This window comes from Trichogramma pretiosum, unplaced genomic scaffold (assembly GCF_000599845.2).
Source record: "Trichogramma pretiosum strain Unisexual culture from Peru unplaced genomic scaffold, Tpre_2.0 scaffold94, whole genome shotgun sequence".
Lineage (NCBI taxonomy): Eukaryota > Metazoa > Arthropoda > Insecta > Hymenoptera > Trichogrammatidae > Trichogramma > Trichogramma pretiosum.
In genome coordinates this window covers 89,392-107,306 of record NW_019641682.1, presented here as the reverse complement: position 1 = coordinate 107,306, position 17,915 = coordinate 89,392, and the positions used below count along the sequence as shown (strand labels likewise).

Genomic DNA, 17,915 nt, shown 5'->3' with positions numbered 1-17,915 from the left:
CCGCTATCGCTGCAGGGTATTTTGCGACTCGCGCGGGGGGGCGGTCTTACAAAATTACCTAATCTCGAATAATCGAGGTATCCGAAACGAAAAATAGATTACACCCGACGCAATCTAATTTTCGATCGACTTTCCACTCGTATTTTTCGAAAATTTCACACGGGAGAGGGTCGATTCAAAAACCCAACGAGACAATGACATCCGTTCCAAAACTCCCTAGGTTTGTTGTTGCGACGAGGTGATTGTGTTCCTAGCAGCCGCCGCCAAGCATGACATGATGCATGGCAAACCGTTGCGTAGCAGACCAGACTCGGAGTAGCGCGCGCGTGTATGGGGCTTTTACTAGTATCAGGCGCGGACCAAGCAAACAAATCGATTTTTTGCTTTCCTGTTGTACACAGAAACGCAGGCATATAAGCACGAGCGCAAAAAAACTTGTTGTCGATAAGTAATGTTAAATAGTGTTAATTATATCGGATAAAATAATTATCGATTATTAAAGACAACAGAAAAATCGTTGAATTTTCAAGAAAACGCCAGAAAAGTCAACATTTTATCCGGTAAGTAACATAAATTTTACTTCATACGCAAAGATTTCTATATCGATTTCTGTTTCATTACAGTAAACCCACAGTTTTATAAAAAATGTTTCGCGAATCGCCAAAGGTTATTATCGAAGATCCCGATGCTCCCTCAGCGACATTCGCCGCCAACATCCGCATGGAGGATTTATTAGAAAAATTAAAACTATTGAATTACGACACCGAATTCGTTCAAAAATATAAGATGAAATACATAAGCAGGTAAAATGCAATTTATTCGATTAATATTTGAACCATTATTATACGAGAATTTTTTCATAGGCACTACTTCATGGTGCCCACCAATCCAGGCGAGCAATTCTTCATGTTCACCTCGCTGGCCGCGTGGCTGATCCGCAAAGCCGGAAAGAACTTCGATCCGCCCCAAGAGTCGGACGATCCCAACGCGACCATAGCCCAAATATTGGACTTCATGAAGAGCATCGACGCGGCCGTCGATTTTCCGCCCAACAAGCTGAAGCAGGGCGTGGGCGAGCACGCGGTCTTCGTCCTCGACCATCTGGCCGACAACGCCATCAAAGTTTCCAAATTCAAGTGGCAAAAGTACGTTTATCTTTTTCAGCTGTATGACTTCGTACTAGGTATGTTTATTTTTGTGATTTTGCTTTGTGTAATATAGAAGTCAAATACCACCCGACGAGACCGAGGTCGAGCCCGAGTTGGAGGAGGACGACGCGGAATTGATCTTAGAAAAGGTGGAGGAGGAAATGGTCACGGATTACGACGACGAAGAGGACGATGCCGTTCACGTGGACAATATCAATAAATTTTACAGAGACTCATCGGTTAGTACGTAGATTTATTAAAATAATTTTTCTGTATTTGGTAAGTCGATTTTTCGGATTCAAGCACGCCACCCAGAAACCGGACAAAATTCTGGAATCCACGGTCGACGCCGAGGAATGGAAATTGGAGCTGGAAAAAGTCTTGCCGCAATTGAAGTTGAACATCGACGCTGGTAAAAAAAAACAAATAATAATTTACAAACTTTTAAACGGCTCTCCTACTTTTCTCATTCGTTCGTTTGTATCAGATTCGAGAGATTGGCAGGCGCATCTCGAGCACATGAAGTCGCTGCACGCGAGCATGACGGAAAATCTATCCGGGACGAAAGGTCAACTCGATAAGCTGTACATCGAGATCGGAAGAACGTTCGATAAAATTAATAATCGAGAAATAGAGCTGAATAGACAGTTGCAGCCGCAGCTGCAAGAGTTGAGAGTTTTGCAGGTATGTCTGAGTGACAAAACTTTATTTTCAATACGAAGCATACAATAGACGCGTGACAGCAAACTTTGGATACAGGAGCAGCTGTTGAAAGTCAAGGAAAAGTATCGGGACATCAGCGGTGGCGTTCAAGAACGCACCAAGTCTCTGAACAAACTCACCGACGAGCTGGAGCAGGTGAAGAAAGAGATGGACGAACGAGGCGCCAGCATGACCGACGGAAGTGAGTATTGTGAATTTGTTCCACGCACCGCAGAAAATTTCATTTCTCATTTCGTTTTCCAGCTCCGTTGATCAACATCAAAAAGACAGTGGGCAAGATGAAGAGCGAGATATCCGAGATGAGCCTGAGGATCGGCGTGCTCGAGTACAGCCTCATGTGCTCGCGCGTCAGGGACCGAGTCCAGCTTCAGGAGGACATGAAGGGTTCCACCGGCAATGTCGCGCTCTATTGATTTTAGTTTTTTTTCTTTTTTTTGTTATTGTCGCGCGCCGAATGAATCATAGCCGCATAAATTATTGTAAAGAGAAGAAAAAAAAACAACAACGATTGACTCATACTCCTCATCTCGCAAACTCGTTTGGCACAAATGCATCGAATTGCGAAGCTCGGTTTATCTTCTCTCTCTCTCTTGGATGCTATAAAGGAGGTCAAAGATAAATTATTATTGCCCTTTACCTCTCTCCTCGTCGTTTATCGGCAGCTCTTCGAGAAAGAATTCGCAAACTCCTCTGCAACGATCGGACGTGTCTGCGCGCTGAAACTTATAATTGATTTTCAGCAAAAATATTTCTCACGTCCGGTAATTCTCTTTCGCGAGCGCGGGCGAAACTCGATTTATGCTGTCATTTTTTGCCTCTTTCTTGGGGCCGTCGGCTACTCGAAAAATTTTTATACTATTAAACACGTTCTTTCAAGCTTCGCCAAAGTGCATCTTTCTCTCTCTCCCCTACTCTCCGCAGCTTATCACTATTATAGTGCGCTGGCGGCGGCAACATTCAGCGGCAGTAGCAGCATGAGAAGGAAGAGTGAATTCTGACTCTCCGAGCAAGAGAGAGAGAGAAAGAAAGAGAGAGAGAGAGAACCAAATGCTACTATAGCGGCAGCAGCAGCTGATATGTTTTTCGCATCATGATGCAGTATGCGAACGGCCATATCGTCGAGTCTTTCGCGTTTTCTGCCATGTCTTTTCTCTTGTCATAACAAAATTTGATCTCACTCGCTTGGGGCTTTTGGCTAGATGTCCGAATTCTGTGCGTCGTGATTTTTAGCATTGACTGACTTTTAGCGTATGTACATTTACTTTTATTCATTATTGGCATTAATTGTTATTGGATGTGTGCGATGAGTGTATACTCGGAGCTTTATCGTCGTCGTAGGCTGCGACTTCGAGATAGCGCCTTTTTCATTGTAAATACGCGAGATTTCATTGCAATTCCAGACGTTGTTTACTTCGTTTATTATAAAATTCTGGGGCATCTCTTTGATTCAATTTAATTTCAAATATATCCTCATTAATTGTATCGTTACTATTTTTCGATTCGCTTACATCGACTCTCGATCGGCGATGCGCTGTGTAAAAAATGTATCGCATCGTGTCTGTCGTTCGATAAAACGTAAGCATACGTAAGATAATAACAAACCTTTGTACGCTGTGTGTCACTGACAAAGCGCAATATATAATTCGCAAAATAAATAATTATTGTCAATTATCTCGTTAGTCAAACACAACCGTAATGTTTATTATTTTTTTTTTGTCTTCGAATGGAATTCTTTTAACCATGCCGTGTGCGTAGTATCTTTATCGAGGTGAAACGAAAAAAAGGAGTTTATTTACTAAGCGCAACTAGCGAAAGCACGTGCGCGTTGGTGCATTAATATTTTTTTAAATTATTCTTTTTTTTTTGCTGAAAATTGTATATGTATCGGACATACTCGTAATTAAAAATTATTTTTGTTTTTTGCGATGCCAAGGTATCTGATCTTTACAAAGATAAATCATATATCGTCTAAAGAGATAATAAGTATCTCCTAAAAATGTATCGAAAATAATATAGTACGTGCCATAAGTGGCGTCTATTAAACGAATCGAATAGTCACGCACGAGCGACGAAGTTTCATTGAACTTCGGTCGGAAGTAAAGAAAAATGTTACGATCGATTTTTATTAAAAATTTTGTAATCCAGATGCACGCAAACTTATATCAAAAGCAAACTACACGAATCGAACCGTAGTTCGATCGATCGAAATAAAGTTTTGATCGCCCGAGGTGAATTTCACCAAGTTCTCATCTCAACTTCTGGTTAAGTGCAACTTTCCTTTTCACTCCACTCCACCGCGTATCAAGCTCGTAGAAAGCATTGAATAATCGCGCACACCTGTTATTTTACTTTCTCTGACGTATTAGCAGAAGTTATAGAGTCGTTGGTGTGCACATGCGCCGCGATTTATCCAAGATTCATACAAGTAATATATACTTCCTGCCAAAATCTTTTTAAAAAATCGAAATATAATGTTAGATTCATTCGGTCGCAAAGTTTTCAGCAGATAATATCGTGTTTATTCGGTCTCAAGGCTCAATGTGCCATATTTAGTGCTCGATTTTTGAGAAACGAGCAGTTATGATCCTCCGAGACTTGTTTTTTTTTTTGCAATTTCGCTTGCAAAACGTGCAGACATCATCGACTTGCATACGTATAATGTGTGTGTGTGTAAGCGCCGCGTCGGAACCGTTTCGACTCGAAAGATCGTGAAGTTACATATTGTTATATTATGTTACGATTATAATACTGCTTATGTAATATATTTAAAAAAATAATGCAATATAATATTCCAGTTGTTTATGTACACAAACGACTTGAACGATGATTTGTATATTTTTTTTATCAAATTATCGTTCTTGTAATCAAATAATTCTTTTTTTTTTTATTGATGAGGAGCTATTTTTATTAACTCGATCAAAAATTATTATAATTAATGATGCACGACGAGCATTTAAATATTTGAAAAAAATTTGGAAAAAGTAATATTAGTATAATTCATATACCAAATGTGGGAATCGCTATTTGCGCGCACGTGAGTCATAATTCATGAATAATGAAATTATGTTTAAAAAAAAAAAAAATGTTCACCGAACGTCATTTCTTGGAGGCAGTCTTACATTACTATCATTTTTTGTCATTCTTATGTGCTCGTTGAATAAAAAGTAGCTCGCGTTAGACCGTTAAATTTTCCCATACGTGTAGGTGTTATCTTGAAAAAAAAAAAAAAAATTACTCGAGAGCATTGTTCGATCAAGCTCGAGCATAATACAAAAATATCTGATTCTAAATGCAATACAATCTTTTCGAAAAAACCGCAAGATTAAAATCTGTTATGGTCTTCGCGTTGAATATCTATACGAAAACGAAAAAGACAAGAGTACACAATTGCGTGGCTAGCCGCAAGTATACTTAATTACTTATCGAAATTAACACTCGCTGATCGTGTAAAGCATATCGATACGCTAAATTTATAAGCCTGAAATAATACGAGATAAAACGGAATCGCCACGGAGGAGTTATAAATCAAGAAATTATAATCTTCATCGTGTATATACATTCTTATATTATATGCATAACTCGATGATGATATCTTCGCGCATGCTGCTGTACTCTTGTATATATGCCTCGATGCACGATGTCTAGATGCGCGCGACACATACAAGCTCGAGCAGCGACGAAAATAAGCTCCCCGAGAAGCTATAGTACATATTGCAGCGCGCGATATTAGCCGCATATATAAACTTATCGGAAATGCATGTCATTTACAACTCGGCATGGACGTTGATGATGAGCTTGTATTATAGCCAATATAGGCAAATGTAGTGGTGGTGGCATCGGCTCTGTAAGTATAGCGATTAAGACTGTCTGCTCCGAAACACGTGTTCTTCCACTCTTTTTTTTTCTTCTTCATTTTCTTTCATCGATAGGCGCTTCGATATGTGTCCGAAGAGAGACGATATATCTATGTGTGTATACGAACCAACGGCGCGAGCAGCGTATCGGCATATCGCGTCCGTCAAGATAGATCTCGAGCGCAGATCAACTTGTATCTGTCTCTCTCTCGGCGCAGCTATAGGTCACAGATAGGCGCTTGCTGTGTGTTTGTGTGTGAACACCGAGAGAGATAATCGAAAATTCGCCCGTGATCGCGCTGTATAGAAAGAGAGACTCGAGTCAATCCTTCGTCGCCGACGACGACTAAGACTAAAAGACGCGTCTCGTCTAGTGGTGTGGTCTTTTGGCGCGTTACACACACATCAACATACACACACATTTATTTCGTCGTCGTCGTAGCACACGTAACTCGGCACGAGCGCACTTGTTTCATAGATGCATCAGTTTGTATACCACTGGCCACCGGGACAGTAGGTCGATAGAAGAGTAGTCGCTCTCTCTCTCTCGACACCGCGCGCGAGTGATACGTCGTTACTTTTTTTTTTGTTTTTGTTTGTTTCGTTTGTTGTCGTCCGAGTGCATCGCATCATCAGCAGCAGCATCATTATGCAAGCTGCCGATTCTCCTGCTGCGGCCGACAAGCCGCGTTTCTTTCAAGCGGCCGTCGCCGACGAGACTCAGCCGCGCGAGCGAGTCGATCCGGACAAGCCGTATTTTTATCTGACGCCGCTGGAGGACAAGAACGAGAATACGAACGAGGACGAGCGAGAAAAGTCACGGAGCAGTGGCAGCGATCAATTGGACAGCGATAAATCCGAGAGCCTCGACTCTTACTCGAGTCCGGAGACGCTGAGCGTAGCCGACGATCGGGCGCAGGACGCGAAAGTAAACAATTCTTCGTCCGATGCGAGCCTCGAGGATCGGACGAACGATGATCAGTTAAAAGTGCCGAGTACGAACTCTGTGATTTCGCCCATGGCGGCTCACAAACGAGAGGATTCTGTGCAGCAGTCGTCGCGAGAGAATAAGTTCGACGAAGCTGAGCGATCTCGAAATGATAATTCGGACGAGCCGATACCCAGTGGCTATGATTTGTCAGAGCAAAAGGCATTTCCAGCAGAGTGAGAGAAAGAATTTTTTTTTAGAGTTAGAGGAGGGTTAAAAAAGTGATCGATCGTATGAAATTCAGATTTAATTCAATTGTTATCTAATTATAGAGAAGTGCGTGAGCTTTTTATTAATATGAACTAAATTTTTTAATGCATACATCATTTAGAAATGATTCTAAATTTATTTACCATTTTCAAGAATAATTATTTTTTTAAATTAATTAATTTTTTGTCGTAAATTGTCCTATATTTGAGAAACAAAATTATTACAGATTAATGTCAGTATCTTGAGTGATTATTCCTGCAATGTTAAAAATTTTATCCGATTTGATCCGGAATCTTATCACTGAGAATTCAGAAAGCTTTTTCGAGAAATTTTTATAATGGTACCTTAAATTCAACAAGGAGATCTTTTCACCAAAAAGTTATAGAAAGTTTTTTTCACCGAAAAAAATTATTGGGCCTCGAGCTACTTAATAATGAAGCACCCTATGCTTATTTTATAATCTCTAAAGCATCTATAAAAATTATTATTTTAAAAATGATTTTTGGGATAAAAATCTCAAAATTATCTTTCGGTAGCTATTGTATCAAACTAAGCCTGTGAACTTGATTATAATAGGTACTAGGAGAATCCAAATTTTTTTAGTAATAATCTGTGACTCATGAATGGGAAAGTCTTCTTATTAGGGTGACAAAAAAATTTCAAACGTATTTGATAAAAACACATGGAAATCCTAAAACGGCTTATGAATCATTTAATAGAAAAAATGAACTTTTTTATACGCACAACTTTTTTGCGATTGTAGCCGCATCTTTTGGAATGATTAATGCAGAAGGTGGAAGATTTATGCGTAATAATGAGAATTTGAAATCATTTCAGTTTACAAATAAAATTCATTTGAGCTCAGCACATCAATTTTCGTCGAATTAAAATTACATCGCTCAATGTCGATATTTAACTTAATTCATCAGAAATTGACAATTGAATCGAATCTAACAATGAACCTAACTGAAGATTATTTTGTGGTGAAGTCTGATAATAAAAGTAAACGCACACAACGCTTCTTTGTATATAAATTCAGATTATTTCGTCAATGATTAAAAAAAGCTTAGCTTACATTAATTCTACGGGTATTATAAATTTTATCTTGAAACATTATATTCGTTTCTTCAACAAAAACTCAGGAACTACTGGAGATGTAGCTTTTATCGTTAACAAAATGCAGAGCTTTCGCGATTCTTTATAAAATTATTCTCACATAAGATATGAGCTAAAAATTACATACATCGATCACTTTTTAACAAGTTTCTATTGAGATAGCAGAATTAACGATGAACAAAACTATTTACGTAGCTCTCAAGACATCAAAAAACCATCGATACCAAGTAGAAAAGAGTTGAACGGAGATAAAAAAAATTTCGACGATTCTAGAAAGATGAATGATAGTAGGTAAGCTTCAAAAACGCAAACCAAATCTCAGTAAAAACTCCATTTGTAAAACCCGCTTGCACAAAACCAGATCGTCACTAAACGCGTCCAGTGACCGATAAAAAAAAGAGCGCCTCACTCACCGAAGCTCCGAGTTTCGAAATATAGTCGAGCTTTAATTCGACACATTTTATCGCGACGCACACAGTGCGCTGCGCGTCTGTATGGGCATGTTCTCAATGAAGCCCGTGCATATACGCTGTCAGTCGCGGTCAGCTGATTATACCTGTTTTGTCAATAATGAGCAGAAAGACAATTGTCGTCGGTTAAAACGATGCGTTTTAGTCATCGTCGATCGTCGTCGTCGTGCTGCAGTCGTCGTTGCCGCTGGCAAAGCATTGGCAATTAATCGAGCTGTTTTGTGCGGACTCGCATGTGAAAACAGCGTTTTTCTTATCCCCCTCGCGTGTGGGCAATAATGTGCGAGCGCAGCTAACGCCTTATACAGCGAGATTGCGATCTAGAGACAATGTTTGTTTGTGCGATTGGGAGAGGACTGTGTGTGTATCGCTGGTTCGTAGCTTTGAGATTGAACATTTTTGTATTTTATTTCTTCCGATTCTTGTAGTCTTTTAAATGCAGCGAAATCGTATACCACAATTTATTCACTTTAACAAAATAATTTTTGTGATTGATGCAATTCATGGTTAAACTAATAGAAAATTATAACTTTCAGAAAACCCAAAAACACTAAAGAAATGTTGAAGGTGAAGAAAAAGATCATGATTATGATGCCAGTGGCATTATTTGCCTTGATATTTGGCATCACCACTGGCATACTTTGGCCGACGTTTTTTAATGATATTCTTCAAAAGGTATGATAAAAAACAAATCCAATCTAGCAAATTACAATCGCGATTCAGGGCTAATTTTAATTTTTTTTAGGAGTTAACATTAACTAATACATCGACTAGTTATGACATTTGGAAGGAAACACCTGTACCAATGTATTTAAAGATGTACATGTTTAACTGGACGAATTTTGAAGAAACTTTGAAAAATGCATCTGTCAAGCCTCACTTTGATGAAGTTGGACCTTATGTTTTTAGGTAGTTTTATTAAATAATATTAATCTTAGCATTAGAATCAATAGTCCTAAAAAACTATTTATTGATGTTTTCTTATCCATTTTATTTCAGAGAAGTTGATATAAAAATGAATAAAACTTGGAATAAAAACGGAACAATCACGTTTCGAGTTAAACGAGTATGGCATTTTATACCTGAAGAATCTAAGGGAAATTTGACCGATGAAATTACCAATTTAAATCCAATAGTTTCAGTGAGTTTGCATCTGTTAATTTTTGATACTTTGATGAAAGCTTGTTATTAACAATCATATTTGTATAATGTTTTAGACTGCTGCCTATCTGTTCAGATACTATCAACCTTTTATTAAATTTGTGTTCAATCAATTGTTTGAAAAAATGGAAAATATTGTCGTGACAAAAACTGTTCAGCAACTATTATTTGATGGATTTGATGACAAATTATTAAAAATTGCCAATGCACTCAAAAGGCATAACGTGAATGTTGAAGTTCCCTTTGATAAATTTGCATGGTTTTATCAGGTAATGTTGACATCTAATTTTTAAATTAAATTAATTCAGTAAATTAATAAATCTTGATGGCTTTCTATACTGGCTGCAAGTTACCTTCTGTTCAGCCTGTACTTAGAATATCTTACTTTCGTTTAATTGATAGAATAATAAATAAACCATTTGAATAATTAGTTTTTTTTTTTTATAATTAACGTCGGTATATACCTTATAATTTGTAATTTTTTACAGAGAAATAATTCAGAAACTTATGATGGAATATATAATATGAATACCGGAATTTCCGATTTTTACGATATGGGTATGGTTAGAGAGTGGAAATACAAAAATACATCTGCCAGCTATCCAAACTGTGGGCATATCAGAGGATCTATCGGAGATCTCTGGCCTCCATTGAAAAATAATAAAACACTTTCTGTTTTTTCGCCTGATATTTGCACGTCAGTAAATTTAAAATCAAGTTGAAGTAAAAAACAATCTCGAAACATAGTTAACTTATCATTTTTTTATCATTTTAGATCGTTAAATTTGAAAGCTAAAGGTACCAGTACATGGCTGGATGTCACTGGAAGCAAGTATGTATCGGACGAGGATACGTTCGATAACGGGGCTAAAGTAGATTCAATGAAATGCTACTGCCAAGGTAGAGACTGCCAACCCAGTGGTACATTGAATATTTCATCTTGTAAATTTGGGGCACCAGCGTTCGTCAGTTTGCCTCACTTTTATCTAGCTGATAAAAGCTATGCGGAAAAAATTTCAGGAATGAATCCAGATGAAGATAAGCACGAATTTCAATTAGTAATACATCCAGTAAGTTTCCTTTTGACTAGTGACATTTTTTCTGTGCATAATATGACATTTATTTTTCATTTTCTTTTTTTTTCTTTTTAGGACACTGGCATTCCGTTACAAGTTAGAGGCACTTTACAAATCAATTTCTACTTGTATTCAGATGACAAAATAAAGTGAGTTGTGCATATCATTGAATATTTTATGGAGAATTATTAACAATAAAATATGTAATATTTTTCAGAATTTTCGATCGATTTGCCGGTACATTCATACCAATGATATGGTTTACTCAAGAGGTAAAAATAACGCCCGAGTTCGCGAAAAAAGTCAAACTTCTCGATCTGTTACCACCCGTTGTGAGCGGAGTATTGTGGTCTATAGCAGGTATTGGAGTGCTATTAATTTTAGTCTCCATCAGTATCTTTATTCGTCAAAAAAGGAAAGACGACGAAGTACGTCTCTTAAATAATGATAGTGATAAAGATCCAGAAGTTCCAGTCAACGATGAAGCTTAATTTAAATTGAATCGTTGGCCTTTACCATGAAATGGTATAAATACACATATTAATTTTTTTATTAATTTTTTTAAGATGAAACTATGCATCCGTATAGATATCCACGATGTTACTTTTCACTGAAAGTTATCTTAATCGAGTGGTATTTTAGCGGATGATCTTGAAAATCAAAATAGGGTACTTTACCCAGTGGTTGGCCGCTTTCAACCAGTTAATTACTAATTTTTATAAATGTATTTCTAATTGATTTTTTAAATATATTATAAAAAGCGGTATTCACTGGGTGTTGGTCAATCAATGGATCAGTTACCCCTAACTGATTACAGTAAAAAATAAGTTTATTTTCAAAAGCCTTCTAATGATACTTCCGTTAAAGATAAAGTATTTTTAAATACATGTACATTTAAATTGTATTCAAGCAAAAAAATGTACGCATCGTTGTCTCTGCAATGAAAATATTATTATTCAACTGTACATATTGTTGAGCTATTGAAAATACTCTTCGAGTTTAAATTCATAATAATTAGATTTTTATACTTATGTGTATTATCATAGGAGTCTAATAATTATGTTTTGTTCTATAATGATGTATACTTTTCTGAGAGGATAGAGTTAAAGATTTTATACAGTAAATAGCTTGACTGCCGTCAATTTTAATTGATAAAGACATTCACAGTCGAGCAGTGAGTCTTTGTTGTAAAAAAGCTTCCATCGTTGGTAAAAATTACAAGCTGAGTCATATATTTTATAAATATGTAAATAAGAAAAGTTTGCGATATCGAATCAAGTAAAATGTAAAAAGTCATTATTTGAAATATTTCTATCGTGCATTAATTTACTTAATAACGAAATAGTTTCTGGTAAATCTACTCATAAAAAAGCCAAGTGCAGTTTATTATTTGCAGATTGTTATCGAAGCAAAATAATTGACGAATCGATATGAAATATGTAAATATATTTAAAAAATTCTATTGTACACGTGATTTAATAGCCACAAAAAAGTTAAAGCTGTGATATTATAAACTACTTTATCAGTTTTTTTTTATCCTTCAAACGTCAATTTACCTTGATAATTTCTGAAACATATGCAGTTACTCTTTAAATATTGTAAAATAAGTCATAATTTATTAATCCAAGTCCTTATTCGTTGGATATTTCGCTATGCTTTCCGAATTTTTCATCTATTAAGAATACATATATGTAAAAGTTGGCATATATTGTGTTAATGAATTGTCTCGAAACGAAATCCTCGAAAGACTTGATTGGCCAGTCAAATTTTATAGGAATAAGCGTGACTTGTTTTTCCATGAACATTATCCATTACTGTTATATTTTAATATTAAGCATAAAATATGTAAAATAATGAATAAGTTCGAAGGAGTTTGAAGTTGTAATAATAGCGTTTGCAGCTAGTTGAACAGGCCTTGTATCGTTAAATTATAAAATTTAAATGAAAAATGAATTAGATGCAAATCTAATTTTTTATAAATATTTATTTTTGAAATATTTTATAGAATTTTGTAATATTTTGAGAAGCTTTAAATCAATAAAATTTTATGGAATTGAAGCCACTTGTCCAATTATCCTATAATCCTATTTTATAAAATTGCTAGTCTCATTGTTTTACGATGCGATATCGGCGTTGTCAAGAATTTCCAATGTTATTTTAACGTGGTAGCCTTTAACCCGAGAGAACTTTTTACTTCGGCGCACTAGTGGCCCGAAGGTGGTTGCCGAATTGCCGGCGCAGTGCCGAATCACGTGCCGAAGCGGTGCCGAAGCGGTGCCGAAGCGGCATGAGACGTGGCGTCGAAGAGGGCCCGCATTCGGCTAGCCGAATTCGGCGCTTATACGCGATTTTAAAGTAACGAAAGAACCATAACACAGTTGGTTGAATAGTCTTAAAGTGCGTGATGGATAAAAAAAATTACTATTTTTTACAAATAAAAATACTATTTTTATAAAATACTTTTATGTGGGTCAGATTCAAAATTTTTTAAATAAACCTGCAGACGAGGTCCACGGATTTTCCTGAAACTTTAGTACATTATATAGTACATGGAAAAATAGTCCTGAAGACGATATTTTAGACTCCGATATTGCTCATAGCCTTCAAAATATACGTATGGACGTCTTTTTTTGATTTTTACCGAATCTGAAGGTATTTTAACTTAAAAAATATGAAAAAATTCATGAAGGTACATTGCAACAAAATAAACCATCTTGAATTTTTTCAGAATTTTTCACTCATGCTGCTAAAGCCTAGAGCTGAAAACCCGCTTTTTTTAACGAAAATGATTTTTTTAGTGCGATCAAACCGTTTCACCCAAAATAAAATCATTAAAATTTTTAATGATTTTATCTAAAGGCCTGAAGCACTCCAAATATCTGAAGAAATTCAAGGTGGTTTATTTTGTTAAAATGTATCTTCAGGAATTTTTTCTTATTTTTAAAGTCAAAATACCTTCAGATTCGGTGAAAATAAAATAAAGACGTCCATACGTATTCTGAAGGCTGTGTGCAATATCGGAGTCTAAAATCCCGTCTTCATAATAAGTTGGTATAACATATTAACGTTTCAGGAAAATCTCATCATCAGCAGGTTTATTTTAAAAATTCTGAACCTGACCCATTTATATGGAGGAAAATAATACTTTTTTACAAAACTGTCACTGATGTCACTGATCGGAACGCGCTTTTCGTATATTACAGCACATTATAAAAAGGTTCAAAACCAAAATTTTACACCCTCTTCCCCCTCCTACCCCACACTCCTGCTATAAACGTCTATTTTCGATCTATATTTATTCTGAAGCCCTGAAGATATTAAAAAATCTGAAAAAATTAATGAAGGTACTTTTTAACAATCCATATAACCATGAATTTTTTTAGATTTTTTGAGTGCCTTAGGCCTTGTTTTCTAATTTTTTCGATCGAAATACATTACCTCAAATTTTTTCAGACTTTTTCATAGAAGGCGCTAGCGTACAGAGCCGAAAAACGCTATTTTCAACATAAAAGGGTTGTAGAAGCTGGAACTTTCGGTAAAAAAATTTTTGAATACTTTTTTTGAATTCCTTGTCAAATTTCAAAAATTTTGATCATTCCATTTTCGATTGAAATCTCCTAGCTCAATCTAGAGCATCAAATAGTTCAAGAACCAGTTTTATGTACTGTAACATACGAAAAGAGCGTCCTGATCGGTGACATACATACGCACGGTTTTGTAAAAAACTATTATTTAGACCCATATTTATATAAAATATTATTTTTTACTCAGAGCACGAGATTTTTTATTTAAAAAATGAACGTTTCAGCTTTAAGATACACTCCCAAAGACTGTGGAAAAATAAAGCAATAATGTTCAGCCGAATTCGGGCCACATGCGCAGCCACGCCTCAGGCCGAGTTCGGCCCGAAGTCGGCCGCTGACTTCGGGCCACCGGTGCGAGTGCGGCGGCCGAATTTGAAAGTTCTCTCGAGAAGTTACATAATTGAAGTGGTGAGTAGGTAGCAGATTGTTATAATTTTTTGAACTAAGAGAAAATTATAATCACGCATAAGAAGCGGATAAATGTGAGATTTAAAGTCACCTTTTCTCCCAAATTATTTGTGGCAGATTTCACATTAGAAGGGTCGAGACGATTCTGGCATTCAAATGATTTATGGTGTATTTCACATACAAAGAGTTTGTATGTGAAATTAAATATGTGTTTTGTTGATGTGACGTTTGAGACTAATTTTTTGCTCAAATGTTTTGTGACAATTATCACACTCGAAAGGTATGCTCCGATCATGTACTGCATTTATGTGCCTTTTGAGATTATTCTGATATCCAAATAATTTGCAGACAATTTCACATTTGAAAAGTTTGCTGCGATTATGTACAGTATTAATGTGTTTTTTACGATCATTCTTGCATCCAAATGATTTATGACAAATATCACACTCGAAAGGTTTGCTTTCCATATGTACTACATGGATGTGATATGTAAGATAAATGCAAATGATTTATGACAAATATCACACTCGAAAGGTTTGCTTTCCATATGTACTACATGGATGTGATATGTAAGATTACTTTTTCTCCAAATGATTTGTGACAAATCTCACATTCAAAGGGTTTGCTTCGATCATGTACTGCATTTATATGTTGATTGAGGTCATATTTTAGTCCAAACGATTTGTGACAAATATCACAATCAAATGGTTTGCTAAGATCGTGTACTATCATTTTGTGCCTTTTAAGGTGACATTTTTGTCCATATAATTTGTGACAATTATCACACTCGAAAGGTTTGCTCCGATTATGTACTGCATTTATGTGCCCTTTGAGAATATTCTGATATCCAAATGCTTTTTGACAAACGTTACATTCGAAAGGTTTGCCTAGATTATGTACTGAATTTACATGTCGATTGAGGTGATTCTTGTGTGCAAATGAATTGTGACAAATTTCACATTTATACGGAATTTTCTTATGTATTACGTTGATATGCCTTTTCAGACTAACTTTTACTTTATAAGTTTTTTCACAATATGTACACTCATAACATAGCTTGGTTTGAGAGGTTTTTTCTGAATTTTTTACCTCTTCAAATTCGTCGAATTTCAATTGGTGATTCTCTTGAAAATGGCATTTATTATGATAATCGAAACCTCTTTTTATCAAGATGATTAAGTATTTTTCGGTTTTGATTTGGTTTTCCATTTTCACGATTGATGGATAACTCTTCAGTTCGGATTTATAGTCTTTGCACTGAAAATCTATAAATATTTTTTCATCGATCATTTTCTGCAATGCCAAAAAATGAATTAAAATTTTATTTTAGCTTCGAATGGGGAAAGACAGAACACAATTAAATCAAGAAACTCACTGGTGATTTATCAAACGTGAATGTGTCAACGTTGTTGACTTCGTGAGAGTCCACTGAATCGAGGATATTATCGTCACATGCGTCTAGCCAAGTATCGTTCGGCTCTTCTTTTACCCTGGAAGAATAATCGAGTTCCATCAAACGATCCACGCATAAAATATCACGATATGCACATAGCAAAATTACTATATACCTAATTGTGTCTCCGTCGCATTCCATGGCTTGCTCGATTATATTTCATCACTGTGATTTTTTATACAAAATCCGAACACTGAGGAAATATTTGAGGTTATATATGTTTGATCGTGTAACCAACACTACCTCGATTTGAGGTAGAATCCTATACGCTCTTTTACTTATTATTTTGTTATAGACTCTTACTCACCGAGGATTCGAAGAATTTAGCCTTTCGCTGGTTATTGAATACACTACTCGTGTATTAGTGAAGAGACTCCGCGATTGTGATTGCTTCTTTGGCGATAGTTTTTCCCTTCCACCGTCTGTGTGAGCAGCAATGCATACATACATATAGAAGCAGCCGCTAAAATGACACCCAACACGTAATAAAAGTGTAATTCATTCAGGCGCACAATTTTCTTACGACACGTAGTGGTAGTAAAATTGGTAGTAAATATAAAATATAATATAAAATATAATAAAATATAATAAATATAATAATAGTGGTAGTAAAATTCACAAAAAAGATAAATATATCTCTGAACCACCATCGGAACTGCAGACGGTACTAAAGTAACTACGACGTTCGCGTCGGTAATTTTACAAAATAAATCTCAAAACAGTAAGTCTGTCTGCAAATCTATCAAAATTTGTCACTACCGCGTGTTTGATCAATTTGAGGTAGCGTATCATATTTTGTGACTTTTATTAAAAATACAGTGGCTAACTAAATGCTCGCACCATTTACAGTTTTGAACAAGTCATGAAAAAATTAACTCTCAACTGATCATTGCATAGAAAAGCTACAAGAGCCAAGTAGCCAAATAAAATAAAACCAAGATTAGTAACTCACAACGTTAGTGTACAATGGTGTAATGATAGTTGAACACCTTAGATTAGGGTAATAAATAATCATTTCAGCACGATTTTTATTGAAATTTTAGAAAAATATGTGTACAAGTTTCATCTACACATATTTTCAATCGTAAATCATCATTTTTTTCTCGCCATCTTCGCATGGGTAATCTTTGCCACCCCATGGACTGTTCTTTGGTGTCTTCTCGAATTGCTTTTTTCCCCAAATGTCTTCCCACAATGGTCGCATGCGTGATCTTGGCGACCTTCGTGAACTGTCCTTCGGTGCTTCAACAAATCTGAATTACGTCCAAATTTTTTCTCGTACGTGTCGCATACATGATCTTTATCATCTTCGTGTACCGCCTTTTGGTGCATGAACAAATTTCTTTGAACCCCAAATTTCTTGCCGCACTTGTCGCATGTAAAATCTTTTCGAACTTCGTGTATTTCTTTTTGGTGTCTGAGCAATGTCGGTTTTTGTCCAAATTTCTTCTCGCATTTGTTGCATGAATAATCTTTTCGGCCTTCGTGGACCGTCTGTTGGTGCTTCAACAAATCTGATTTTTGTCCACATTTTTTCTCGCATTGGTCACACGCGAAATCTTTGCGATCCTCATGGACTGTTCTTTAGTGCTTCAACACATCCGATTTTTTTCCGAATTTCTTTTCACACTTTTGACATGCAAAATCGTTGTGACGTCCTCAATATTTTTATTAGTCTTGGAACATTGTATTTTTAAAGTTGTATTTATTTTTTGTTGAGATAA

The 17,915-nt window shown here is 36.0% G+C and overlaps 2 protein-coding genes across 2 annotated transcripts; both read left to right on the top strand.

Annotated features, from left to right (window-relative positions):
* The first annotated feature begins 90 nt into the window (after positions 1–90).
* LOC106654321 (intraflagellar transport protein 57 homolog) lies at positions 91–4,552 on the top strand. The gene is made up of 8 exons (XM_014374126.2): positions 91–560; positions 624–803; positions 864–1,145; positions 1,222–1,387; positions 1,452–1,560; positions 1,636–1,832; positions 1,908–2,052; positions 2,115–4,552. The coding sequence occupies exons 2-8, from the start codon at positions 646–648 to the stop codon at positions 2,282–2,284; spliced, it is 1,227 nt and encodes a 408-aa protein (XP_014229612.1). The 5' UTR covers positions 91–560; positions 624–645; the 3' UTR covers positions 2,285–4,552.
* A 273-nt stretch (positions 4,553–4,825) lies between these two features.
* On the top strand, positions 4,826–12,663 carry LOC106654320 (protein croquemort-like). The gene is made up of 10 exons (XM_014374125.2): positions 4,826–6,889; positions 8,235–8,330; positions 9,046–9,184; positions 9,255–9,418; positions 9,509–9,650; positions 9,727–9,939; positions 10,159–10,367; positions 10,446–10,740; positions 10,822–10,895; positions 10,964–12,663. The coding sequence occupies exons 1-10, from the start codon at positions 6,375–6,377 to the stop codon at positions 11,235–11,237; spliced, it is 2,121 nt and encodes a 706-aa protein (XP_014229611.1). The 5' UTR covers positions 4,826–6,374; the 3' UTR covers positions 11,238–12,663.
* The last annotated feature ends 5,252 nt before the right edge of the window (positions 12,664–17,915 follow it).